Source organism: Anser cygnoides, chromosome 37, assembly GCF_040182565.1.
Source record: "Anser cygnoides isolate HZ-2024a breed goose chromosome 37, Taihu_goose_T2T_genome, whole genome shotgun sequence".
In the NCBI taxonomy this organism is placed as follows: domain Eukaryota; kingdom Metazoa; phylum Chordata; class Aves; order Anseriformes; family Anatidae; genus Anser; species Anser cygnoides.
This window is the reverse complement of record NC_089909.1, coordinates 929,682-956,506: the sequence shown is the minus strand read 5'-3', so window position 1 is coordinate 956,506 and position 26,825 is coordinate 929,682. Positions and strand designations below refer to the sequence as shown.

General features: G+C 58.4%; 3 protein-coding genes across 4 annotated transcripts in view; 2 read left to right on the top strand and 1 right to left on the bottom strand.

Moving 5' to 3' along the window:
* The window catches only part of BCL3 (BCL3 transcription coactivator), an 88,607-nt gene that overhangs the window by 51,755 nt on the left and 10,027 nt on the right, over window positions 1-26,825 (top strand).
* LOC136788473 (endogenous retrovirus group 3 member 1 Env polyprotein-like) lies at window positions 1,244-8,570 on the bottom strand. 2 transcript variants are annotated; one of them, XM_066987023.1, is made up of 2 exons: window positions 7,905-8,570; window positions 1,244-2,981 (listed from the first exon to the last, which is right to left on the bottom strand). In XM_066987023.1, exon 2 carries the CDS (start codon window positions 2,931-2,933, stop codon window positions 1,767-1,769), a length of 1,167 nt encoding a protein of 388 aa, XP_066843124.1. In that variant the 5' UTR covers window positions 2,934-2,981; window positions 7,905-8,570; the 3' UTR covers window positions 1,244-1,766. The 2 variants fall into 2 exon arrangements, with proteins under 2 accessions (XP_066843124.1, XP_066843123.1); XM_066987022.1 differs by having other exon boundaries at window positions 7,909-8,570.
* PSMC4 (proteasome 26S subunit, ATPase 4) lies at window positions 10,152-26,575 on the top strand. Its single transcript, XM_066986972.1, has 11 exons — window positions 10,152-10,291; window positions 12,762-12,860; window positions 13,515-13,701; window positions 16,731-16,877; window positions 18,555-18,664; window positions 18,766-18,859; window positions 20,074-20,241; window positions 21,616-21,692; window positions 24,432-24,600; window positions 25,699-25,754; window positions 26,389-26,575. The coding sequence occupies exons 1-11, from the start codon at window positions 10,256-10,258 to the stop codon at window positions 26,500-26,502; spliced, it is 1,257 nt and encodes a 418-aa protein (XP_066843073.1). The 5' UTR covers window positions 10,152-10,255; the 3' UTR covers window positions 26,503-26,575.

The following is a 26,825-nucleotide window of genomic DNA, read 5'->3' as shown; positions in this document are numbered from 1 at the left end:
CCCCCCCCCCCCAAAATGGGAGCTCCCCTATAGTGGGGACCCCCCCCCAAAACGGGGACCCCCCCCCAAAATGGGGACCCCCCCCAAAATGGAGACCCTACAAAATGGAGACCCCCCAAAATGGGACCCCCCCCCATAAAAAAATGGGGACCCCCCCCAAAATGGGACCCCCCCCCATAATGGGGACCCCCCATAATGGGGCCCCCACCCAAAATGGGGACCCCCCCCCAAAAAATGGGGACCCCCATAATGGGGGCACCCCCCCCCTTTTGGTTTCTGGGCCCCCCTGGATTTTGGGGACCCCCCCAAAATGAGGGGGGCCCCTAAAAAATGGTGGCCCCCCCCCTGGAATTGGGGCCACCCCTGCTGTAAATGGGGACCCCCCCCCAAAATGGGGGACCCCCCCAAATTGGGGTCCCCCCGAAATTGGGGTCCCCCGGAATTGGGGTCCCCACCTGTAAATGGGGACCCCCCAAAATGGGGGACCCCCCAAAATTGGGGACCCCCCCCCCCCCAATAAAGCGGATGGCTGATGGGTGCCCGGCTTGTTTGGGGGGGGGCACACCCCATGGGGGGGACATTTGGGGACATAAATGGGGTTTTGGGGACATGGGGGGGCATTTTGGGGACAAAGTTGTGGGGTTGGGGACATGGGGGGACATTTGGGGACACAAAATGGGGTTTGGGGACATTGAGGGGACACAAATAGGGGGTTGGGGACAATGAGGGGACATTTGGGGACAAAGTTGTGGGGTTGGGGACATGGGGGGACATTTTGGGGACACAAAATGGGGGTTGGGGACAACGAGGGGACATTTTGGGGACACAAAATGGGGTTTGGGGACAATGAGGGGACATTTGGGGACAAAGTTGTGGGGTTGGGGACATGGGGGGACACTTTGGGGACACAAAATGGGGTTTGGGGACATTTTGGGGACACAAATAGGGGTTTGGGGACAATGAGGGGACATTTTGGGGGACACAAAATGGGGTTTGGGGACAATGAGGGGACATTTGGGGACACAAATATGGGGTTGGGGACAATGAGGGGACATTTGGGGACAAAAATATGGGGTTGGGGACATGGGGGGACATTTGGGGACACAAAAATGGGGTTTGGGGACATTTTGGGGACACAAATAGGGGTTTGGGGACAATGAGGGGACCATTTGGGGACAAAGTTGTGGGGTTGGGGACATGGGGGGGATGTTGTCGGACGGAGGGAAGACACAAACGCTCAATATGAGTGTTAAGTATGCTTCAGCTTTAATGGACAGCTCAATTGTCTTTTATCGTGTACAGGATAATTAGCTCACACATATTGCAAAAGCCAAGCTCCTTATTGGTAAGCGTCATCTCCTGCCCTACCCGTTAGTTCCGCATTCTTTTATCTGCTAGTTCCCTTTTCTAGTTTAACTATAACTCCAAGGGTAGTATGCCCTCTACTATCATTGGTTCTAACTGCCTGGGACTTTTCGCAAGAGTTCCCGGACAAGCCTTGCGTACGTGCCTTTGCTCTTGTTTTTCTAGACCAGCTGGGTGCGGTAATCCGCCATTTCCTTATCTTGCAGCTGCACGAGATCAATGTGATTACGCGCAGCGAGCCAACCCTCAACAATTCCCCCGTTTTTATTTTGGGCTAGAAAAACCTTACTCGTTAGTTGCTCGAGCCTTTTTGTTAGGCAACTAAATATTACTCGCGCCGCTATTATGATTAGGACGATTATTAGCAGTAAGCGTAGCCCTTCTTTTATTAGACCCAATATTCAGCCTCCCATGCTCCCAAACCAACTTGCAAACGGTTCATCAAGCCAATTTTTCTGGACCACTATCTTCTTGGTGTGGTCTCTCAGCCATTTCAGCTGCTCGTGGATTGACTCGCCATGGTCCGAGAGATTAAAACAGCACATTCCTTCGAGCTCTTCACACCCGTGGCCCTGTGCCAGCAGCAGAAAATCAATCGCCGCTCTGTTCTGTAATACAGCGTGTCGCAGGCTATCCAGGTCCTGGGCCATTTCTGTGAGTATCTGCGTTGTCACATTTGCCTGCTTTACAGCCCAACAAGCTAGTTTCCCAAGACTAGCCATAGCATGAGCCACCGCCACTCCAGGCACAAGTGCCGCCGAAAAGAACCTTTCAGCAGGACCCCAGAGTTCGACCTGGTCATCGCAGTCACTCCCCAAGGTTTGGAGACTGCGTTTCGTCCGGCGTTTCCATTGTTGAGTAATGTTTCGCAACTCTTGACTATGTAGATCAGGGGCAAACAAGGTCAGGCGTCCCAAATAGCATGGCCCACCGTACGCATTTGCTGGAATCCCCTGCCAGGCTCGATCTCCACAGATCAGGAATATGCCAGGTGGTAAGGCCTTGGCAGTTTGCCCTGGCCATGTGCTTGACTCGTTCCCGTATGCCCCCATGCTGGTGTTGGTGGTGTCGTTGTACCCGCAGTAGCTGCTATTGGCCTCGAACCCCCTTGTGTGAGAGGTCACATTAGTCCATTGAGACGTATTTTGTTTTCCTTTATTCCACATAAAGCACGTCTGTGTCCAGTTATTACTGGTATTCCCTACCGCCACTGATCCCAACAAATCCAGTTCCTGGGGATCCCAGGGCAAGCTCGTGTTCAGTGCCACTAGCGCCGCCACAACGGCGTCGGAGAGGTTGGGCGAAAGATTGAATAACTCAGTACTTGCGGAATATGGTGCTAACAGTTGTTTCAGCTCATCCTTGTCCCCTATTGGGACCCCGAACAAACAGGTGCGGAAGGGATCGGTCGCTTTGGCAAGAGACAGGCAGAAAGCAGACTGACCGGTGGAGTTGGCCCAAGTAACCCATATATTGTCGCGTGGCTCAATCTGCGTGAGTCCTTGTGCTAGGTGGATCAAGAGCACTAGATGCAGAGTCAGGCCCAGCATATCTCTCTTCGGATCCATCTTCCTTGATGACCGGTTTCACAAATCGGCTGGGTACCCACACTGGACCTGAGGGGGTAGAGACACAAACATAACCTCTGCCTACGTATATAACATCCACGGGTCCTAACCATTGGCCCGTTTTCATGTCTCGATATCTCACTCGCAATTTCTGCTTGTTATATTTACTACCCGTGGAACAGTGTCTTCTCACGGGGGGCTCGTCGAACTCGCCAAACACGCACAGGTAATTAAGGACAAATAAAACCTTTGCCAGTCTTTCCCTAACATCCATAATGTCCCTGAACTTGTCGATATATTGCTTGAGGGTTCGATTCGCTCTTTCTACAACTGCTTGCCCAGTTGGTGAATGCGGGATGCCAGTAATATGCCTGATACCCCATTGATCCATGAATGTCTTTGTGGCCTTACTTATATACGCTGGCCCGTTATCTGTCTTGATTATTTCGGGCACACCCATGACTGCAAAGCAGCACGTAAGATGTCGTCGCACATCCCGTGCTTTTTCCCCGGATTGTGGTGTCGCCCAGATCATATGGCTGTACGTGTCAATCGTAATGTGAACATACTTTAACCTTCCAAAGCTATTTATATGCGTGACATCCATCTGCCAGACCTCATTGGCCTTCAGGCCTCGAGGGTTTACCCCTATTCCTATCCCCAGTCCCATGTTGTGGTGACTGCAAATAGGGCAAGCCTTCACAATCGCCCGAGCATCCGTTCTAGATATTCGGTATGCCTGGGCGAGTCCTTTAGCGTTTTGGTGGAATGTAGAGTGAGCTTCTCGAGCTTTACAGAACTGCGACAGAGGTGCCTCGTCGGCAATGCCTGCCACCAATCGATCAGCTCGGGCATTGCCTTCCCCTAAGCCTTCTTCCCATTGATGGCTCCTTATATGGATGACTGCATAGGCCTCCGTTCTTTGTCTTATGGCTTGCCGAAGGCTTATCAATAATTCTGCCAATCGTTTATTCTTCATGTCTCGCAGACTTGCATCTTCAATGCGGCTAACAATTCCCACTACATATAATGAGTCTGATACAACATTCAACGGAGCATCTCTCCATTTTAAGAATGCCCAAACAACAGCATAGAGTTCCATAGTCTGTAGGGAATCCTCTGGTGTGGCTTGTAAGATATGTTGATTCCATCTGGACCCTTCTTTCCAGGTAATTGCCGCCGTACGCGAACGTTTTCCGGCATCAGTGAAGACCGTAACGGCCTTGGGCAGAGGCTCAGTCGATCTCTTTGGCGTAACGAGCCAATGCTGGTTCTGCATCCATGCCAAAGCTATTGATGGAAGGGGCTTTGCCACGATCTCGGTTCCATCTTGCAGTAAAGCGGCCTGGAGCTCTGGCGAGTTTCGCAAGTACCATTCTAGGTCACCTTGCCTAATCGGGACCCAAATTGTATTAGGCGGGGTACCATCTATCTGCAACACCCGTTCGCGTCCCTTTTTTATAAGTTCCGCGAGCGAAAAAATTTTTTCTTGCACTGTTCTTCTGGGCTGCAATGGAGGTGCCAACCATTCCAGGACTTTTACTTCTAGCCTCTTCTCCCCCGTTTTTATTTTGTGTTGGGTAATGGCCCCCATCAGATATTGTGACCCACATAGGATTGTGAGGTCAAGCGGCAGCCCCTCCGTACGCCGTTGTATTGTGTGTGACGCGATCATAGAGGCAATTTGTTGAATTGCAGCTTGCTGCTCCGGTGTCACCGAGACCGGTGTTGCTGGATCAGTGCCTTTCAACATAGGTCGTAGTACGTTCAGTAGCTCATTTGGAATTCCTACTACTGGTCGTACCCACTGAATGTCTCCCAACAGTTTTTGAGCATCGTTAAGAGTCTTGATTTCTGTTTGTATAGTTATCTTCTGTGGTTGAATGCATGTATCAGTAATCTGCCACCCAAGGTATTTCCAAGGGCTTGTCTCCTGTATTTTTTCTGGTGCAATGGTCAAGCCCGCCTTGCTCAATTGCTCTTGTAACAGGTCTTTTTGATGTGATGTAAAGGGGGTCGGCTGTGCCACTAGGATGTCATCCATATAGTGATAGATTACTGTCTTAGACCATCGCCGACATACTTGTTGGAGTGCTGCATCCACATATATCTGGCAAAGTGTAGGCGAGTTCTTCATTCCCTGCGGCAACACCGTCCACTCAAACCGTTGGTCCGGTCCTTCCCTATTTATTGCAGGGAGGGTGAATGCGAATCTTTGAGTGTCCTGGGGGTGCAACTTGATCGTGAAGAAACAGTCTTTCAGGTCAATGATCAGCAGAGCCCATCCCTCAGGAATCATGGATGGATTGGGCAACCCAGGTTGTAAGGCCCCCATGTCATGCATCTGCCTATTGACAGCCCGTAGGTCATGTAACAACCTATATTTTCCTGACTTCTTTTTTATTATAAAAATAGGGGTATTCCATGGGCTAACAGATAGTTTTAAGTGTCCCTGGGAATACTGTTCCCTTACCAGGGCGTGTGCCTGGACCAGACTTTCCCTTTTTAGTGGCCATTGCTCAACCCACACAGGCTGTTCAGTTTTCCACCTGATGGGGATTGGGAAAGTCCAAGCAATGGCCGTATTTATAAAGGGCAGCCGTCCGTTGTCAGCACCATTCCCATCTGTGCTAGTATGTCGCGGCCGATCAATGCCTGCACTCCATCTGGGAGTGGTAAAATTGACACGGTGCAGGTAACTACTTTTTCACCTATGGTTATTCGTAACAACGGCGATCGCTTCGCGTAGGTCATTCCCCCAACTCCACTAATTGTAATGTTCGTGTCCATGGCTGGCCAATGGGGAGGCCATCGTTGTGTACTGATAATAGAAACATCAGCTCCCGTATCCAGCAATGCCTCGATTTTTACTGTCTCGCCCTCGTATGCTACGTCAACTGTTTTTCGGGGTCTCTGTCTCAATCCTATTGTCAACATCGCTATTCCTCCCGTTGATCCAAACGCCCTCGATCCTCGTGGTTGACTATGTAGCGGGGGAACATTTTCAGTCAAGTGTGGCAAAGGCACCAATTGAGCCAGTCGAGTTCCCTTTGGTATATGTAACGGAGGGAACATGGCAGACACCATAATTAGTATCTCCCCAGTAAAGTCCTTGTCGATAAGTCCTGTTAACACTAAAGCCCCATTCAATGTCGCCGATGACCTTCCAATCAGAAGCGCTCCGACGGGCTCATTATTAATTTTTACAGGTCCCATGACGCCTGTTTTCACCCTAACAGGCTTATTGTCCATCAAAGTCACATTTACTGCGGTTGCCAAGTCCAACCCAAGGCTCCCTCTGGTGGCTGGTTGGAGGTGAAGGGATTCATTTCGGCTGGATTCCCCGCAGCTGCCGCCGCTGTTGAGGGAAAGGCCGCTTTTTGTGTCATCGCGGGGCGGCGGTTCCCGCTGGTCTTCCCGTTTCCCTGGGTCTTTCTCCGGCAAGCAGTTTCATTATGCGTATTGGATCGACAAGATGGGCACCACACATTAGCCGTTCTGCATTGCTTCTTCATATGACCCGCGATGCCACATCGATAGCAGCGTAGTGCAGGCCTCCCCGACGAGTGAGGTCCTTTTACACTTTGCAGGGGGGCAAGGGCAGCGAATACCTGCGACTGGCTGGCCTGCAGTCCCTGAGTAATACTTTCTCCTACCCTTCGGATGGCGTCAACCAATAGTGCCTGAGAGCCTATCGGTATCTGCGACAACCGATCAAGAGCCTCTTCTATGGTCCAGGTACTGGGCAGCGTATTTAAGACATTTCGAGAAGTTTGATTACAATTTTGAAGGGCACATTGTTTGAGAATAGGACCTTTGAGATATTCGGGCAATCCAGCTACCTGTATAGCTGCGGCAAACCCTATCAATAAACGTTCCAAACGCTTCGTCTCGCCCTTGCTTGATGGACATATAGGAGGGCATTCCTCCAGGCTCTCTAATTTGGTCCAGTGCTCTCCTAGCTAGCGTCATGGCAGCTTTCGCCTTATCCGGCCCCATCAGAGCCTGGGCCTCCAAGCGATTGTATGCGCCGACCCCCAAGAGCTCATCCAGCGTGACCCCGTGTAGCGGATCTCCGGGCTGGCGCTGCACCGCAACTGCCTCCTGACAAGCTGACTGCCAGTGGGCATTGAACAGCAGAATCTGATGCTGCGTCAGTATTAGCTTCATGATATTACGAATGTCACCGGGGAGCAATATATTAGTGGACCACAAATAGTCTAACATCTGTTTTGTAGGCTCCCCTCGTATTCCTGACTCATTTACCGTGGCACGCAATTGAGTCAGTATTTTCCAATCCAGATTTGTCATAGTAACAGTTATCTGGCCCTGGGCATTGGGTGGGGAGTACACTACGGGGAAGGCGCCTACAAGCTCTGTCGCTGCCCCCACATCGCCTTCACGCAATGCCTCCCCCGCTATCCTCGCCCAAAGTCCTGCTCTCTCCGACCCTCCTGACTCGATTCTCATATCTTCCAAGAATGGATTCCTATTTCTCCCTTCCCCAGTCACCTCTTCCTCGGGAGTTTCCAGGGGTAGAGGAGGCGCACTGGGTCGCGCCCTCGCTTCCCGTCCCACGGGCTGCTCCATAGTGAATTGTTGGACCGATGGAGGGAAGGGGTACGGATTGGCTTCTTCATCGGCCCTCATCGTTTTGCCCAGCCGCTCTGTCGCAGCGGCTGCTACTTTCTGTTCTACTCGATGTATTGTTAAAGCGTTCGTGACTGCCCGCCACGGCTTTGCCAATTTCTTAGCCGTCTTATTCTCACCAATCAATTCCTCAAACAATATATCGCCAAATTTACGCCACTCATCCTCCTCAAACAAGGTGTCGGGGTTAATGAAGCAACCCTTTGCCACCCCATAGGCCACTAACCCCGGTAACTCTTTACGACAATCTATCTCTGGCGTCTTACGCTTTTCTAAAAAGCACTTAAGTAAATCAACTGCCGCTTGTTTCTCCATTCTTACTTACGGTGCCGTTGCCCCCGTGCAAAGCCCCTGTTCGCGGCGTTCCGGCGGGACCCACTATGGGCTCGTCCCGGGCGCTCTTCCTGAGTCGCCTTCTGCTACAGTCCCAATTTGCGTTCCAGATTCCGGGTACGTAGTCAGAACCGACTTTCCACTTATTCTCCGTCACCTAAGGCCGGCTTACTCGTTTCGGGTCCTCGTCCAGCAAGGGTCCCTGTTCGGGCGCCATTTTGTTGTCGACGGAGGGAAGACACAAACGCTCAATATGAGTGTTAAGTATGCTTCAGCTTTAATGGACAGCTCAATTGTCTTTTATCGTGTACAGGATAATTAGCTCACACATATTGCAAAAGCCAAGCTCCTTATTGGTAAGCGTCATCTCCTGCCCTACCCGTTAGTTCCGCATTCTTTTATCTGCTAGTTCCCTTTTCTAGTTTAACTATAACTCCAAGGGTAGTATGCCCTCTACTATCATTGGTTCTAACTGCCTGGGACTTTTCGCAAGAGTTCCCGGACAAGCCTTGCGTACGTGCCTTTGCTCTTGTTTTTCTAGACCAGCTGGGTGCGGTAATCCGCCATTTCCTTATCTTGCAGCTGCACGAGATCAATGTGATTACGCGCAGCGAGCCAACCCTCAACAGGGGGGACATTTTGGGGACACAAAAATTGGGGTTGGGGACATGGGGGGGACATTTGGGGACACAAAATGGGGTTTGGGGACATTTTGGGGACACAAAATGGGGTTTGGGGACAACGAGGGGACATTTGGGGACACAAAAATGGGGTTGGGGACATGGGGGGACATTTTGGGGACACAAAAATTGGGGTTGGGGACATGGGGGGGACATTTGGGGACACAAAATGGGGTTTGGGGACATTTTGGGGACACAAATAGGGGTTTGGGGACAATGAGGGGACATTTTGGGGACACAAAAATGGGGTTGGGGACATGGGGGGACATTTTGGGGACACAAATAGGGGTTTGGGGACAATGAGGGGACATTTGGGGACACAAAAATGGGGTTGGGGACATGGGGGGGGGGGACACTTTGGGGACAAAGTTGTGGGGGGGACACTTGGGGACATGTGGGGACACTTTGGGGATACAAAAATGGGGTTGGGGACAATGAGGGGACACTTTGGGGACAAAGTTGTGGGGTTGGGGACATGTGGGGACACTTTGGGGATACAAAAATGGGGTTGGGGACAATGAGGGGACACTTTGGGGACAAAGTTGTGGGGTTGGGGACATGGGGGGGACATTTGGGGACACAAAATGGGGTTTGGGGACATTTTGGGGACACAAAATGGGGTTTGGGGACAATGAGGGGACATGGGGGGACACAAATAGGGGGTTGGGGACATGGGGGGACATTTTGGGGACACAAAAATTGGGGTTGGGGACATCTTGGGGACACAAAATGGGGTTGGGGACATGGGGGGGACATTTGGGGACACAAAATGGGGGTTGGGGACAATGAGGGGACATTTGGGGACACAAATATGGGGTTGGGGACATGGGGGGGACATTTTGGGGACACAAAATGGTGTCTGGGGATATTTTGGGGACACAAATAGGGGTTTGGGGACAATGAGGGGACAGGGGGGGACACAAAAATGGGGTTGGGGACATTTTGGGGACACAAATAGGGGTTTGGGGACATGTGGGGACATTTGGGGACACAAAAATGGGGTTGGGGACGATGAGGGGACATTTGGGGACACAAATATGGGGTTCAGGGATACTGAGGGGACATTTTGGGGACAAAGTTGTGGGGTTGGGGACATGGGGGGACACTTTGGGGACACAAAAATGGGGTTGGGGACAATGAGGGGACACTTTGGGGACACAAATATGGGGTTGGGGACATGGGGGGGAACACAAATATGGGGTTGGGGACACTTTGGGGACACCAACATGGCGTTGGGGACATGGGGGGACGCTTTGGGGCCACAAATCTGCGAGTTTAGGGACAACGGGGGCCACTTTGGGGACAAAAAGAGGCGTTTGGGGACATGGGGGGACACAAATCTGTGGGTTTGGGGACAGCGGGGGACACTTTGGGGACAAAAAAACGAGTTTGGGGACATTGGGGGGGGGGAGGACACAAGATGGCGGCAGGGCCTCTGAGGGGGCCCTTTGGCCTCTCCAGGACTCCATTTCCCAGCACGCCCCGCGGCCGGACTACAACTCCCATCACCCCCTGCGCCTCCGCTGTGTACATTGACTCCTCCCCCCGCGGCCGGACTACAACTCCCAGCATGCCCCGCGCCACCGCCCTCCTCCCATAAGGCCCCGCGCCCCGCCCCCTCCCGCCCAGTTCCCGTCGGCCCCCGCGCGCCGAGTCACGATGGAGGAGATCGGGGTGCTGGGGGAGAAGGCGCAGGTGGGGGGGGGGCGCGGTTTTGGGGCGAAATCGGGGGTTTTTGGGGCACCCACGTGGCCGTGGGGGCGGACACGGGTAGGGGGGAGCCGGGGGGAGGGGGGGAGCGGGGTTTTGGGGGGGGGCAGTTCAGTTTTGGGGGAAAACTGGGGGGGTTTTGGACACTGTTTTTTTTTGGGGGGGCGCGGATTTTGGGGGGAAATGGGGGGTTTTTGGGGCACCCAGGTGACTGGCGGGGTGCATACGGATAGGGGGGAGCCGGGGGGAGGGGGGGAGCTGGGTTTTTTGAGGGGGGGGAGGTGGGTTTTTGGGGAAAAAACGGAGGGTTTTTGGAAACTGTTTTATTTTGGGGGAAAGACAGTTTTTGGGGTAAAACTGGGGGATTTTGGGACTCTAGGTGACTGTGGGTGCACACGGGTGGGGGGGGAACTGGGGTTGGAGGGGGGAGTTGAGTTTGGGGGCGGGCAGTTGGGGTTTTGGGGAAGAAATGGGGGTTTGGGGTTTTGGGGTGAAAAAGGGGGTTTTGGGGTAAAATGAGGGGTTTTGGGTTTTTGGCTGGGAAGACGGGGGTTTTGGTTTTTGGGGAGGAAAAGAGGGGTTTTGGGATTTGGGGAGAAAAACTTTTTTTGGGGGGGGGGGAACGGGGATTTTGGGGTCAGCCGGATGTTGGGGCCACCCATTTTTTTTGGGGGGGGGGTAAGCAGATTTTGGGGTAAAACCGTGGGGTTTTGGGGTCTCCGGGTGACCTTGGGGACACCCACAAGTTGGGGGGGGGGGGACACCCAGATTTTGGGGAGAAACGAGGGGTTTTCAGGGAGGTCTCGGGGTTTTTTTTCGGGGGGGGGGGGGGGGGACCCGAGGGGGTTTTGGGGACAACTGGGGGGGGGTTGGGGACAATTGGGGGGGGGTTGGGGACAATGGGGGGGGGTTTGGGGACAATTGGGGGGGTTTTGGGGCCACCGAGGCGTTGGGGACGTTCAAGTGTCTTGGGGACACCCAAAAATGTCTTGAGGACCCCCAAGTTTTGGGGACGTCGGGGTCTTTTGGGGACACCTGGACGTGTTTTGGGGACACTGAGGTCTCCTGGGGACACCAAGTTTTGGGGACCCCCAAGATTTGGGGACATCGGGGTCTTTTGGGGACACCCCGATATATTTTGGGGACCCCCAAGTTTTGGGGACATCGGGGTGTCTTGGGGACACTCGAATGTCTTTTGGGGACCCCCAAGTTTTGGGGACATTGGGGTGTTGGGGACACCCAAATACGTTTTGGGGACACCCAAGTTTTGGGGACACCAAGATTTGGGGACATCGGGGTCTCTTGGGGACACCCCGATACGTTTTGGGGACACCGAGGTCTCTTGGGGACACCCAAATGTCTTTTGGGGACCCCCAAGATTTGGGGACATCGGGGTCTTGGGGACACCTGGACGTGTTTTGGGGACACCCAAGATTTGGGGACCCCCAAGATTTGGGGACATCGGGGTCTCTTGAGGACACCCTGATACGTTTTGGGGACCCCCAAGTTTTGGGGACATCGGGGTCTTGGGGACATCAAAGTTTCTTGGGGACATCGGGGTCTTTTGGGGACACCTGGACGTGTTTTGGGGACACCGATGTCTCTTGGGGACACCAGGTTTTGGGGATACCCAAGATTTGGGGACATCGGGGTCTCTTGGGGACACCCCAGTATGTTTTGGGGACACCCAAGGGTTGGGGTCACCGCAGTTTTGGGGACACCGAGGTGTCTTGGGGACAATTGGGTGAGTTTTGGGGACACCAAGATCTGGGGACACCCAAGATCTGGGGACATCGGGGTCTCTTGGGGACACCCCGATATGTTTTGGGGACCCCCAAGTTTTGGGGACATCGGGGTGTTGGGGACACCCAAATACATTTTGGGGACCCCCAAGATTTGGGGACATCGGGGTCTCTTGGGGACACCCCAGTATGTTTTGGGGACACCCAGGTGTTGGGGTCACCACAGTTTTGGGGACACCGAGGTGTTTTTGGGGACATCCAAGTTTTGGGGACTTTGGGGTGTCTTGGGGACACCCCGAAACGTTCTGGGGACACCCAAATTTTGGGGACACCCAAGTTTTGGGGACATTGGGGTCTCTTGGGGACACCCAAATGACTTTTGGGGACCCCCAAGTTTTGGGGACATCAGGGTCTTGGGGACACCTGGACGTATTTTGGGGACACCCAAGATTTGGGGACACCCAAGATCTGGGGACATCGGGGTCTCTTGAGGACACCCCGATACGTTTTGGGGACACCCCGATATGTTTTGGGGACACCGAGGTGTTTTTGGGGACATCGGGGTTTTGAGGACACCCAAGCGTTGGGGACCCCCGAAGGCTGGGGACACCGAGGTGGTGGGGACACCGAGGGGTCCTGGGGGACATCGGGGTGTCCCGTCCCCCCCCGCCCCCCCAGATTTGGGTGACCCGCCCCTCCCCCCCCCCCCCCAGGATGACCTCCCCGCGCTGGCCGTGCCGCGTCCCCACGCCGGGCTGTCCTTCCTCGTCCCCGAGCCCGAGGACCTGGAGGACCTCTACAGCCGCTACAAGGTGGGTGGGGGCACCTTGGGGACACGGGGGGGCACCTCGGGGACGTGTGGGGGCACCTCGGGGGCACCTCGGGCACGTGGGGGGGCACCTCAGGGACATGTGGGGTGGCCTTGGGGACATGGGTGGCCCTCGGGGACGTGTGGGGGCACCTCGGGGACATGGGTGGTCCTTGGGGACACGTGGACCCCTCGGGGACCCACGGTGGCCCTTTGGGGACACATGGAGGACGTGGGGTGGCCCCTTGGGGACACGTGGGACCTCTTGGGGACACTTGGGACCCTCGGGGACATGGGTGGCCCTTGGGGACACGTGGGGCACCTTGGGGATATGGGATGACCCCCTGGGGACCTGGGTTCCTCGGGGACACGTGGTGCCTCTTGGGGACACTTGGGACCCTTAGGGACCCGCGGTGGCCCTTTGAGGACCCACGGTGGCCCCTTGGGGACACGTGGGGCTCCTCGGGGACATGTGGGCACCTTGGGGACACGTGGGGCACCTTGGGGTTACGGGATGACCCCTCGGGGACGTGGGCACTTTGGGGACACGTGGCGCCTCCTGGCGACACTTGGGACCCTTGGGGACACGTGCTGGCCCTTCGGGGCCCCGCGGTGGCCTTTCGGGGTCCCCCACCCTCTGCGCGTCCCCCCCCCGCAGAAGCTGCAGCAGGAGCTGGAGTTCCTGGAGGTGCAGGAGGAGTACATCAAGGACGAGCAGAAGAACCTGAAGAAGGAGTTCCTGCACGCGCAGGAGGAGGTGAAGCGCATCCAGAGCATCCCCCTGGTCATCGGGCAGTTCCTCGAGGCCGTTGACCAGAACACCGCCATTGTCGGCTCCACCACGGGTAGCGGGGGCGGGGGGGGCGGTTACGGGACGAGGGGACGCTTGCGGGGTCGTGGAGGGACACGGGGAGGCTTGTAGGGTCGTGGGTGGGGTCGTGAGGGACGTGGGGACGCTTGTAGGGTCATGGGGGTACTTGTAGGATCATGGCTGGGGTCGTGAGGGGCGTGGGGACACTTGTAGGGTCATGGTTGGGGTCATGAAGGGACATGGGGACACTTGTAGGGTCGTGGTTGGGGTCATGAAGGGACGTAGGGACACTTGTAGGATCATGGGTGCGGTCATCAGGGGATACGGATACTTGTAGGATCAGGGGTACGGTCGTGAGGGACGTGGGGACGCTTGTAGGGTCATGGGGGTACTTGTAGGATCATGGGTGGGGTCGTGAGGGGCATGGGGACACTTGTAGGATCAAGGTTTGGGTCATGAAGGGACATAGGGATACTTGTAGGGTCGTGGGTGGGGTCCTGAGGGACGTGGGGACGCTCATAGGGTCATGGTTGGGGTCATGAGGGACGTGGGGACGCTTGTAGGGTTGTGGTTGGGGTCATGAGGGACATAGGGACACTTGTAGGGTCATGGGTATGGTCATCAGGGGACACGGATACTTGTAGGATCAGGGGTATGGTCATGAAAGACATGGGGACGCTTTTAGGGTTGTGGTTATGGTCATGAGGGGGATGTGGGGACATTTGTGGGGTCATGGTTGGGGTCGTGAGGGGCATGGGGACGCTTGTAGGGTCATGATTGGGGTCATTAAGGGACGTAGGGACACTTGTAGGGTCATGGGTATGGTCATCAGGGGACACGGATACTTGTAGGATCAGGGGTATGGTCATGAAAGACATGGGGACGCTTTTAGGGTTGTGGTTATGGTCATGAGGGATGTGGGGACACTTGCAGGGTCATGGTTGGGGTCGTGAGGGGCATGGGGACGCTTGTAGAGTCATGGTTGGGGTCATTAAGGGACGTAGGGACACTTGTAGGATAATGGGTAAGGTCATCAGGGGACACGGACACTTGTAGGATCAGGGGTACGGTCGTGAGGGACGTGGGGACGCTTGTAGGGTTGTGGATGGGGTCGTGAGGGGCGTGGGGACACTTGTAGGATCATGGGTATGGTCATGAGGGACGTGGGAACACTTGTAGGGTCATGGTTGGGGTCGTAAAGGGTCGTGGGGGTACTTGTAGGGTCATGGGTATGGTCATGAGGGGCATGGGGACACTTGTAGGGTCATGGAGGTACTTGTAGGATCATGGGTGGGGTCATGAGGGGCATGGGGACACTTGTAGGATCATGGTTGGGGTCGTGAAGGGACATAGGGATACTTGTAGGGTTGTGGTTATGGTCGTGAGGGACGTGGGGACGCTTGTAGGGTTGTGGATGGGGTCTTGAGGGGTGTGGGGACGCTTGTAGGGTCGTGGTTGGGGTCATGAGGGACATAGGGACACTTGTAGGGTCATGGGTATGGTCATCAGGGGACATGGATACTTGTAGGATCAGGGGTATGGTCATGAAAGACATGGGGACGCTTTTAGGGTTGTGGTTATGGTCATGAGGGATGTGGGGACACTTGTAGGGTCATGGTTGGGGTCGTGAGAGGCATGGGGACGCTTGTAGGGTCATGGTTGGGGTCATGAAGGGACGTAGGGACACTTGTAGGGTCGTGGGTATGGTCACCAGGGGACATGGACACTTGTAGGATCAGGGCTACGGTCGTGAGGGACGTGGGGACGCTTGTAGGGTTGTGGATGGGGTCGTGAGGGGCGTGGGGACACTTGTAGGATCATGGGTGGGGTCATGAGGGGCGTGGGGACACTTGTAGGGTCGTGGTTGGGGTCGTGAGGAACACTTGTAGGATCGTGGTTATGGTCATGAGGGACGTGGGGACGCTTATAGGGTCATGGGTGGGGTCATGAAGGGGTATGGGGACACTTGTAGGATCATGATTATGGTCGTGAGGGACATGGGGACACTTTTAGGATCATGGTTGGGGTCATGAGGAACACTTGTAGGATCGCGGTTATGGTCATGAGGGGACACAACGACAGTTGTAGGATCATCGTTGGGGTCGGGAGGGACATGGGGACACTTGTAGGGTCATGGTTATGGCCATGAGGGGATATGGGGACACTTAGGATCATGGTTGGGGTCACGAGGAACACTTGTAGGGTCGCGGTTATGGCCATGAGGGACACGGGGGACGCTTGTAGGGTCATGATTATGGTCATGAGGGACATGAGGAACACTTGTAGGATCGTGGTTGGGGTCATGAAGGGACATGGGGACACTTGTAGGACCATGGTTGGGGTCATGAGGAACACTTGTAGGATCATGGCTATGGCCATGAGGGGACACAACGACGCTTGTAGGATGATCTTTGGGGTCGTGAGGGACGCTTGTAGGGTCATGGTTGGGGTCGTGAGGGACACAGGGACATTTGTAGGGTCATGGTTGGGGTCATGAGGAACATGAGGACACTTGTAGGATCATGGTTGTGGTCATGAGGAACACTTGTAGGATCATGGCTGGGGTCATGAGGGACACGGGGACACTTGTAGGGTCATGGTTGGGGTCATGAGGGACATGGGGACACTTGTAGGATCATGATTATGGTCATGAGGAACATGAGGACACTTTTAGGATCATGGTTGGGGTCATGAGGGACACTTTTAGGATCATGGTTGGGGTCATGAAGAGATATGGGGACACTTGTAGGGTCATGGTTGGGGTCATGAGGAACGTGGGGACAGTTGTAGGATCATGGCTGGGGTCATGAGGGGATATGGGGTCACTTAGGATCATGGTTGGGGTCATGAGGAACGCTTGTAGGATCATGGTTCTGGCCATGAGGGGACACAGTGCTACTTGTAGGATCATCTTTGGGGTCAGGAGGAACTCTTGTAGGATCGCGGTTATGGCCACGAGGGACACGGGGGACGCTTGTAGGGTCATGGGTGGGACGAGGAGCCCAACGGGGTGGCCCCGGTGCCCCCCACCCCATTGGGGACGCTGCGGCCGGGTCCCCGCAGGCTCCAACTACTACGTGCGCATCCTGAGCACCATCGACCGCGAGCTGCTGAAGCCCAACGCCTCGGTGGCGCTGCACAAGCACAGCAACGCCCTGGTGGACGTCCTGCCCCCCGAGGCCGACAGCAGCATCATGATGCTCACCTCAGGTGGGCCAGCGACTCCGCGGGGTGGGCCACCGACTCCCTGGGGTGGGCCACCACCTCCATGGGGTGGGCCATGACCACCATGATATGGGCCGCCACCTCTACGGGGTGGGCCACCACCTCCATGGGGTGGGCCACCACCTCCATGGGGTGGGCCACCATGTCTATGGGGTGGGCCAGCACCTCCGTGCGGTGGGCCAGCACCTCTGTGGGGTGGGCCACCACCTCCATGGGATGGGCCAACACCTCTATGGGGTGGGCCATGACCACCATGGGATGAGCCACCACCTCCCTGGGATGGGATACCACCTCTATGGGGTGGGCCACCGCCTCTATGGGGTGGGCCACCAACTCCCTGGGGTGGGCCACCATGTCTGTGCAGTGGGCCACCACCTCTGTGGGGTGGGCCACCACGTCCACGGGATTGGCCACCACCTCCATGGGGTGGGCCATGACCACCATGGGGTGGGCCACCACGTCTATGGAATTGGCCACCACCTCCATGGGATGGGATACCACCTGTATGGAGTGGGCCACCACCTCCCTGGGGTGGGCTACCACCTCCCTGGGGTGGGCCACAACCTCCATGGGGTGGGCCACCACCTCCCTTGAATGGGCCATGACCACCATGGGATGGGACACCGCCTCCCTGGGGTGGGCCACCACCTCCATGGGGTGGGCCACCACCTCCATGGGATGGGGCACCACCTCCCTGGGGTGGGCCACCACCTCTATGGGGTGGGTCACCACCTTCACGGGATGGGCCACCACCTCCCTGGGACGGGAGGAAGGAGTTTTTGGGGAGTTTTGACCTGTTTTGAGGAGTAGAGAGGACCTGGGATCTTCTGGCCTTGTCCTAGGAGGACAGAGTCAAGGTTTAGACCCCAATGGGTGGTGGGTCTCCGTCCTTGGGTCTACCCAAGGTCTTCTGGGACAAAATCCTAAATCATCCACGATATATTTGAAGTTTTTTTGGGGAGGTTTGACCAGTTTTGAGGAGTGGAGCGGACCAGGGACCTTCTCCCTGATGTCCTAGGAGGATAAACCCCATATTTAGACGTAAATGGGTGGTGGGTCTCCGTCCTTGGGTCTACCCAAGGTCTTCTGGGACAAAATCCTAAATCATCCACGATATATTTGAAGTTTTTTTGGGGAGTTTTGACCAGTTTTGGGGAGTAGAGTGGACCAGGGACCTTCTCCCTGATGTCCTAGGAGAATAAAGCCAGGATTTAGACCCAAATGGGTGGTGGGTCTCCGTCCTTGGGTCTACCCAAGGTCTTCTGGGACAGGATCCTAAATCATCCACGATATATTTGAAGGTTTTTTGGGGAGTTTTGACCAGTTTTGGGGAGTAGAGTGGACCTGGGACCTTCTCCCTGATGTCCTAGGAGAATAAAGCCAGGATTTAGACCCCAATGGGTGGTGGGTCTCCATCGTTGGGTCTACCCAAGGTCTTCTGGGAAAAGATCCTAAATCATCCACGATATATTTGAAGTTTTTTTGGGGAGGTTTGACCAGTTTTGAGGAGTAGAGCGGACCAGGGACCTTCTCCCTGACATCCCACGGTAGAGTCGATGTCTAGGCCTAGTTGGGTGGGGGTCCTCCATCCTTGGAGGTCCCCGACCTGGCCAGGAGAAGCCCCCGGGTACCCCCCCACCCCGACCTCCCCCGTCCCCCCAGACCAGAAGCCCGACGTGATGTACGCCGACATCGGGGGCATGGACATCCAGAAGCAGGAGGTGCGCGAGGCCGTCGAGCTCCCCCTCACCCACTTCGAGCTCTACAAGCAGGTGGGTCCCCCCTGCAGCACCCTGGGGTGGGGACACACCCGTGGGACGCTTTGGAGTCCCCGTGACGTCCTCCCCGTGGGTTTCGTGTCCCCCCCTCCCAGATCGGCATCGACCCCCCGCGGGGTGTCCTCATGTACGGCCCGCCTGGCTGCGGGAAGACCATGTTGGCCAAGGCGGTGGCCCATCACACCACAGGTGGGGCACCCGTGGGTGCTGGGGGGGGGGGTGTTTTTGGGGGTGCTGGGGTGTTTCTGGGGTGGCGGTGGGGTCCTTGGGGTGGTGGTTGGGTCTTTGGGGTCATGGTGGGGTCTTTGGGGTCATGGTGGGGTCCTTGGGGTGGCGGTTGTGTCCTTGGGGGGGTGGTGGCACCCATGGGTGGCAGTGGGGTTCTTGGGGTGGTGGTGGGGTCCTTGGGGTCATGGTTGGGTCTTTGGGGTCATGGTGGGGACCTTGGGGCGGCGGTTGGGTCCTTGGGGGGGTGGTGGCACCCATGGGTGGTGGTGGGGTTCTTGGGGTGGTGGTGGGGTCCTTGGGGTCGTGGTTGGGTGCTTGGGGTCATGGTTGGGTCCTTGGGGTTGTGGTGGCACCTATGGGTGGTGGTTGGGTCCTTGGGGTTGTGGTTGGGTCCTTGGAGTTCTGGTTGGGTCCTTGGGGTTGTGGTGGCAGCCATGGGTGTCGGTTGGGTGCTTGGGGTGGCATTTGGGTCCTTGGGGTGGTGGTGGCACCCATGGGTGCTATTTGGGTCCTTGGGGTAGTGCTGAGGTCCTTGGGGTTGTGGTGGCACCCATGGGTGGTGGTTGGGTCCTTGGAGTTCTGGTTGGGTCCTTGGGGTTGTGGTGGCAGCCATGGGTGTCGGTTGGGTGCTTGGGGTGGCATTTGGGTCCTTGGGGTGGTGGTGGCACCCATGGGTGCTATTTGGGTCCTTGGGGTAGTGCTGAGGTCCTTGGGGTTGTGGTGGCACCCATGGGTGGTGGTTGGGTCCTTGGGGTTGTGGTGGGGTCCTTGGGGTGGCTGTTGGGTCGTTGGGGTGGTGGTGGCACCCATGGGTGGTGGTGAGGTCCTTGGGGTCATGGTGAGGTCCTTGGGGTGGTGGTGGGGTCCTTGGGGTTGTGGTCAGGTCCTTGGGGTGGCATTTGGGACCTTGGGGTGCTGGTGGCACCCCAGGGTGGTGGTGGCACCCGAGAGGTGGCGTTGACACCCAAGGGTGCTGGTGGGCACCCCGAGGTGCTGATGGGGTCCTTGGGGTTGCTGGTGACCCCGGAAGCTTCTGAGGCGACGCCGAAAGCTCGAGGTGACGCCAGAAGCTGGCGGTGGCGGCACCCCAGGGTGCCGGCGGCGCCCCGGGGAGGTTTTTCGGGGGTGACCCCGCCGCCCGGGTGCCAGCGCCTTTGGGTGCCCCCCCCCCCCAGCCGCCTTCATCCGCGTGGTGGGCTCGGAGTTCGTGCAGAAGTACCTGGGCGAGGGGCCCCGCATGGTGCGCGACGTCTTCCGCCTGGCCAAGGAGAACGCGCCCGCCATCATCTTCATCGACGAGATCGACGCCATCGCCACCAAGCGCTTCGACGCCCAGACCGGAGGTGAGGGAGGGGCGTGGGGAACCCTGGGTGGACCCCCCCCCGGACCTCGGGGTGGCTCCGGGGTGGGGTTCGGGGGCACCTCGGAGGACGTCTTGGGGTCTCCCGGACCTTGGGGTGGCTCCAGGGTGGGGTTTTGGGGGCACCGTGGTGGGATCACCCAACCCTTGGTGTCTCTTGGTCCTTGGGGTGGCTCCAGGGTGGGGTTCAAGGACCCCTCGGAGGACCCCCTTTTGGGGTCAGGGACCCCGTGGTCCTTTGGGTGGCTCCAGGGTGGGGTTTAGAGGCACCATGGTTGGGTCACCCAACCTTTGGGGTCCCCCAGTCCTTGGGGTGGCTCCAGGATGGGGTTCATGGACCCCTTGGAGGACCCCATGGTTGGGTCACCCAACCTTTGGGGTCCCCAGGTCCTTGGGGTGCCTCCGGGGTGGGGTTCAGGGACCCCTTGGAGGACCCCATGGTTGGGTCACCCAAGCTTTGGGGTCCACCGGTACTTGGGGTGCCTCCAGGATGGGTTTTAGGGGCACCATGGTTGGGTCACCCAACCTTTGGGGTCCCCAGGTCCTTGGGGTGGCTCCGGGGTGGGGTTCGGGGGCACCTCGGAGGACCCCCTTTTTGGGGTCAGGGACCCCGTGGTCCTTTGGGTGGCTCTAGGGTGGGGTTTAGGGGCACCATGGTTGGGTCACCCAACCTTTGGGGTCCCCAGGTCCTTGGGGTGGCTCCGGGGTGGGGTTCAAGGGACCCCTTGGAGGACCCCGTGGTTGGGTCACCCAATCTTTGGGGCCCCCCGGTCCTTGGGGTGGCTCCGGGGTGGGGTTCCTGGACCCCTTGGAGGACCCCATTTTGGGGTCAGGGACCCCCTGGTGTTCCCCCAGTCCTTGGGGTGGCTCCAGGGTGGGGTTCAGGGACCCCTTGGAGGACCCCATGATTGGGTCACCCAACCATTGGGGTCCCCCGGTCCTTGGGGTGCCTCCAGGGAGGGGTTCAGGGACCCCTTGGAGGACACCATTTTGGGGTCAGGGACCCCCTGGCTTCCCCTGGTCCTTTGGGTGCCTCCAGGGTGGGGTTCAGGGACCCCTTGGAGGACCCCATGGTTGGGTCACCCAATCTTTGGGGTCCCCCAGTCCTTGGGGTGCCTCCAGGGTGGGGTTCAGGGACCCCATTTTGGGGTCAGGGACCCCCTGGCGTCCCCTGGTCCTTTGGGTGCCTCCGGGGTGGGGTTCAGGGACCCCTCGGAGGACCCCAAGGTGGGATCACCCCAACCCTCGGTGTCCCCGATCAATCCTTGGGGTGTCCCCATGCCGGGGCTCCGAGGGGTGCTGGGGGGGGGGTCTCCCTTGGGTGTCACCCCCCCACCCCCCCCCGTCCCCTCCCCAGCCGACCGCGAGGTCCAGCGCATCCTCCTGGAGCTCCTCAACCAGATGGACGGCTTCGACCAGAACGTCAACGTCAAGGTGGGTGCCCCCGGGGTCCCGTGGGTGCCCCCGGAGTCCCGTGGGTGCCCCCAAAGTCCCGTGGGTGCAAGGAGACCCCGTGGGTGTCCCCAGTGTCCTATGGGTGTCCCTGATGTCCTGTGGGTGCTCCTGGAGTCCCGTGGGTGCCCCCGGAGTCCCATGGGTGCCCCTGGGGTCCCGTGGGTGCCCCCAGAGTCGCATGGGTGCCCCCAGAGTCCCATGGGTGCAAGGAGACCCCGTGGGTGTCCCCAGTGTCCTATGGGTGTCCCTGATGTCCCGTGGGTGCCCCCAGGGTCCCATGGGTGCCCCCGGAGTCCCACGGGTGCCCCCAGGGTCCCACAGGTGCCCCCGGAGTCCCGTGGGTGCCCCCAGAGTCCCATGGGTGCAAGGAGACCCCGTGGGTGCCCCCAGTGTCCTATGGGTGTCCCTGATGTCCCGTGGGTGCCCCCAGGGTCCCGTGGGTGCCCCCAGAGTCGCATGGGTGCCCCCGGAGTCTTGCCCCTGGAGTCCCATGGGTGCAAGGAGACCCCGTGGGTGCCCCCAGGGTCCCGTGGGTGCCCCCAGGGTCCCGTGGGTGCCCCCGGAGTCCCATGGGTGCAAGGAGACCCCGTGGGTGTCCCCAGTGTCCTATGAGTGTCCCTGATGTCCCGTGGGTGCCCCCAGGGTCCCGTGGGTGCCCCCAGTGTCCCGTGGGTGCCCCCAGAGTCCCATGGGTGCAAGGAGACCCCGTGGGTGTCCCCAGTGTCGCATGGGTGTCCCCGATGTCCCACGGGTGCCCCCAGAGTCCGGTGGGTGCCCCCGGAGTCCCATGGGTGCCCCTGGGGTCCCGTGGGTGCCCCCAGAGTCCCATGGGTGCCCCCGGAGTCCCATGGGTAGAAGGAGACCCCTTGGGTGTCCCCAGTCTCCCGTGGGTGTCCCCAGGGACCCCTGGGTGCCCCCGGGGTCCCATGGGTGCCCCCAGAGTCCCATGGGTGCAAGGAGACCCCGTGGGTGCCCCCAGAGTCCGGTGGGTGCACCAGGGTCCCGTGGGTGCCCCCGGAGTCCGGTGGGTGCCCCCGGAGTCCCGTGGGTGCCCCCAGAGTCGCATGGGTGCCCCCAGAGTCTTGCCCCTGGAGTCCCGTGGGTGCCCCTGGAGTCCCATGGGTGCAAGGAGACCCCGTGGGTGTCCCCAGTGTCCTATGGATGTCCCTGATGTCCCGTGGGTGCCCTCGGGGTCCTGTGGGTGCCCCCAGGGTCCTGTGGGTGCCCCCAGGGTACCATGGGTGCCCCCAGCGTCCCATGGGTGCAAGGAGACCCTTTGGGTGTCCCCGATGTCCTTTGGGTGTCGCCAGGAGGCCCAGAGGTGTCCCTGGGTTCCTGAGGGTTCCGGGTGTTCCCAGCACCCTATTGGTGTCCCTGGCACCAGGTCCCGTGGGTGCTAGGTGGCCCTACGGGTGCTGGGGACATCCCATGGGTGCTAGGAGGTCCCATGGGTGTTAGGAGGTCCCAAGGGTTCTAGGTGGTCCCATGGGTGCCGGGGGTGTCCTGTGGGTTCTGGGTGGTCCTACGGGAGTTCCATGCATTCTGGGGGTGTCCCATGGGTGCTGGGTGGTCCTGTGGCTTCTAGAAGGTCCCATAGGTGCCAGGGGTGTCCCACGGGTTCTAGGTGGTCCTATAGGTGCCAGGGGTGCCCCACAGGTTCTAGGTGGTCCTGTGGGTTCTGGGTGGTCCTACAGGTGCCAGGGGTGTCCCATGGGTTCTAGGCGGCCCTACAGGTTTTAGGTGGTCCCATAGGTGCCAGGGGTGTCCACGGGTTCTAGGTGGCCCTATAGGTACCGGGATGTCCCACATGTTCTAGAAGGTCCCACAGGTTCTTGGTGGCCCTATAGGTGCCAGGGCTGTCCCACGGGTTCTAGAAGGTCCCATAGGTGCCAGGGGTGTCCTACAGGTTCTAGATGGTCTTATGGGTTCTAGGTTGTCCCATAGGTGTCAGTGGTGTCCCATGGATTCTAGATAGTCCTACAGGTTCTAGGTGGCCCTCTGGGTGCCAGGGCTGTCCCACAGGTTCTAGGTGGCCCTATAGGTGCCAGGGTTGTCCCGTGGGTTCTAGATGGTCCCATGGGTTCTAGGTGGCCCTGTAGGTGCCAGGATTGTCCCATGGGTTCTAGGTTGTCCCATAGGTGCCAACGGTGTCCCATGGGTTCTAGGTGGCCCCACTTGTTCTCAGAGGTCCCATAGGTGCCAGGGGTGTCCCGTGGGTTCTGGGTGGCCCTATAGGTGCCAGGGGTGTCCCACAGGTTTTAGGTGGTTCTGTAGATGTCAGGGGTTTCCCATGGGTTCTAGGTGGTCCTATAGGTGTCAGGGTTATCTCACAGGTTCTAGGTGATCCTATAGGTGCCAGGGCTGTCCCACAGGTCGTAGGTGGTCCCATAGATGTCAGGGGTGTCCCATGGCTTCTAGATAGTCCTACAGGTTCTAGGTTGTCCCGTAGGTCCCAGGATCGTCCCACGGGTTCTAGGAGGACCCACGGGTTCTAGGTGATCCTAGAGGTGCCGGGGTTATCCCACAGGTTCTAGGTGATCGTAGAGGTGCCGGGGTTATCCCACAGGTTCTAGGTGATCCTAGAGGTGCCAGGGTTATCCCACAGGTTCTAGGTGACCCTATAAGTGCCAGGCTTGTCCCATGGGTTCTGGAAGGCCCCACGGCTTCTAGGAGGTCCTGTGGGTTCTAGGAGGTCCCGCGGGTGATGTGTCCCCCCAGGTGATCATGGCCACCAACCGCGCGGACACGCTGGACCCGGCGCTGCTGCGGCCCGGCCGCCTGGACCGCAAGATCGAGTTCCCGCTGCCCGACCGGCGCCAGAAGCGCCTCATCTTCTCCACCATCACTGGCAAGATGAACCTCTCCGAGGAGGTGGACCTCGAGGACTGTATCCGGGGACACGGGGACAATCGGGGGACGTGGGGACGATGCTGGGCATGGGGACAGTAAGGGGGCGTGGGGACAGTAAGGGGACGTGGGGACAATAAGGGGACACGGGGACAATAAGGGGACGCGGGGACGACGGAGGACACGGGGACGATAAGGGGACGTGGGGGTGGTGGAGGACGTGGGGGCGATGGAGGACATGGGGACAATAAAGGGACACGGGGACGATGGAGGACACGGGGACGATAAGGGGACGTGGGGGCGATGGAAGACATGGGGACAACGGGGGACATGGGGACAATAAAGGGACACGGGGACAATAAAGGGACACGGGGACGACGGAGGACACGGGGATGATAAGGGGACACGGGGGTGGTGGAGGACGTGGGGACAACGGAGGATGCGGAGATGTTGAAGGGGCGTGGGGACAGTTGGGGACGCGGGGACGATGAGGGGACGCGGGGCTGATGGGGGGCACGGGGACAATGGGGGACGGGGATGGCAGAGGACACGGGCGATAAGGGGATGTGAGGGCGAAGGAGAAGGTGGGGATGATGGGGGACGTGGGGACAATAAAGGGACGTGGGGGTGATGGGGGACATGGGGACAATGGGGGACATGGGGACGATGGGGACAATGGGGGGACAAAGGGGACAATGAGGACGATGGAGGACGTGGGGACAATGAAGGGTTACGGGGACGGTGGGGGACGTGGGGACGATGGGGGACACGGGGACAACGAGGGGGTGTGAGGACAATGGAGGACGTAGGGGACGTGGGGACAATGAGGGGACGTGGGGACAGTTGGGACGTGGGGACAATGAGGGGACGTGGGGACAATTGGGACAAGAGGATAATGAGGGGACGTGGGGACAACTGGGGACATGGGGACACCAAGGACATGGGGACGTGGTGGGACACCGGGGCCACCAAGGGCCGTGGGGACACCAAGGGACACCAGGGACCTGAGAGGGACATTGGGGACCCCATGGGGACCCTGGGGACCCCAGGGGACATCGGGGACCCTGTAGGGACAGGGAGGGGACACTGGGGACATCGGGGACACCGGGGACCGTTGGCTTCCTTCACCCTCACCCAGACGTGGCGCGGCCGGACAAGATTTCGGGGGCCGACATCAACTCCATCTGCCAGGAGGTGGGTGACAGGGGGACAGGGGACATGGGGACGTGGAGACAGGGGACGTGGGGACACGGGGACACCTCCGGAAGGGTGACAAGTTGGGGACACGGGTGACAAATCCGTTCTCCCCCCATCGTTGGGTGACACGGAGGCCAGGTCTACCCACAGTAAGGTGACGAGGTGATGCGGGTGACAAATGTGTTGTCCCTCCATGGTTGGGTGACAAAGACGTGACACGGAGGCCATGTCTACGTCCAGAAGGGTGACAAGTTGGGGACACGGGTGACAAATTCGTCGTCCCCCCATCGTTGGGTGACACGGAGGTGACACGGGGACCAGGTCTACCCTCAGTCAGGTGACAAGTTGGGGACATTGAGGCCGTGTCCACCTCGAGAAGGGTGACAAGGTGACACGGAGGCCATGTCTATGTCCAGAAGGGTGACAAGTTGGGGACACGGGTGACAAATCCATCGTCCCCCCATCGTTGGGTGACACGGAGGCCTGGTCTACCCACCGTGAGGTGACGCGGAGCTGGGCGACGCGACCTCAGTGACACCGGGCGGGGGGGGGGGGGTGACGTGATGCGGAGTTGGGGGGGGGGTGATGCGGGTGACGGAGGTGACACCGGGTGACACGGTGACGTCCCCAGGGCGGCATGCTGGCGGTGCGGGAGAACCGGTACATCGTGCTGGCCAAGGACTTCGAGAAGGCCTACAAGACGGTCATCAAGAAGGACGAGCAGGAGCACGAGTTCTACAAGTGACAGCTCTCGGGGGACCTCGGGGACCTTGGGGACGCGCGGCCACCCCCAATAAACCCTCCCCCCCGCTCCCCCACCCCCGCCCGGACCCTTCCCTTCAACGCCCGCCTGCGCTGCGTCTGCTTGGGGACACGGGGGCGGGGTGGAGGTGGCGGCGGGGACAATTCTGGGACGTGGGAACGGCCTTGGGGACATGGGGACAATCTTGGGGACATGGAGATGGCCTTGGGGGCAGTCCTGGGGTCTTGGGGACAACCCTGGGGACATGGGGATGGCCTTGGGGACAACCCTGGCGACATGGGGACAGCCTTGGGGACATGGGGGCG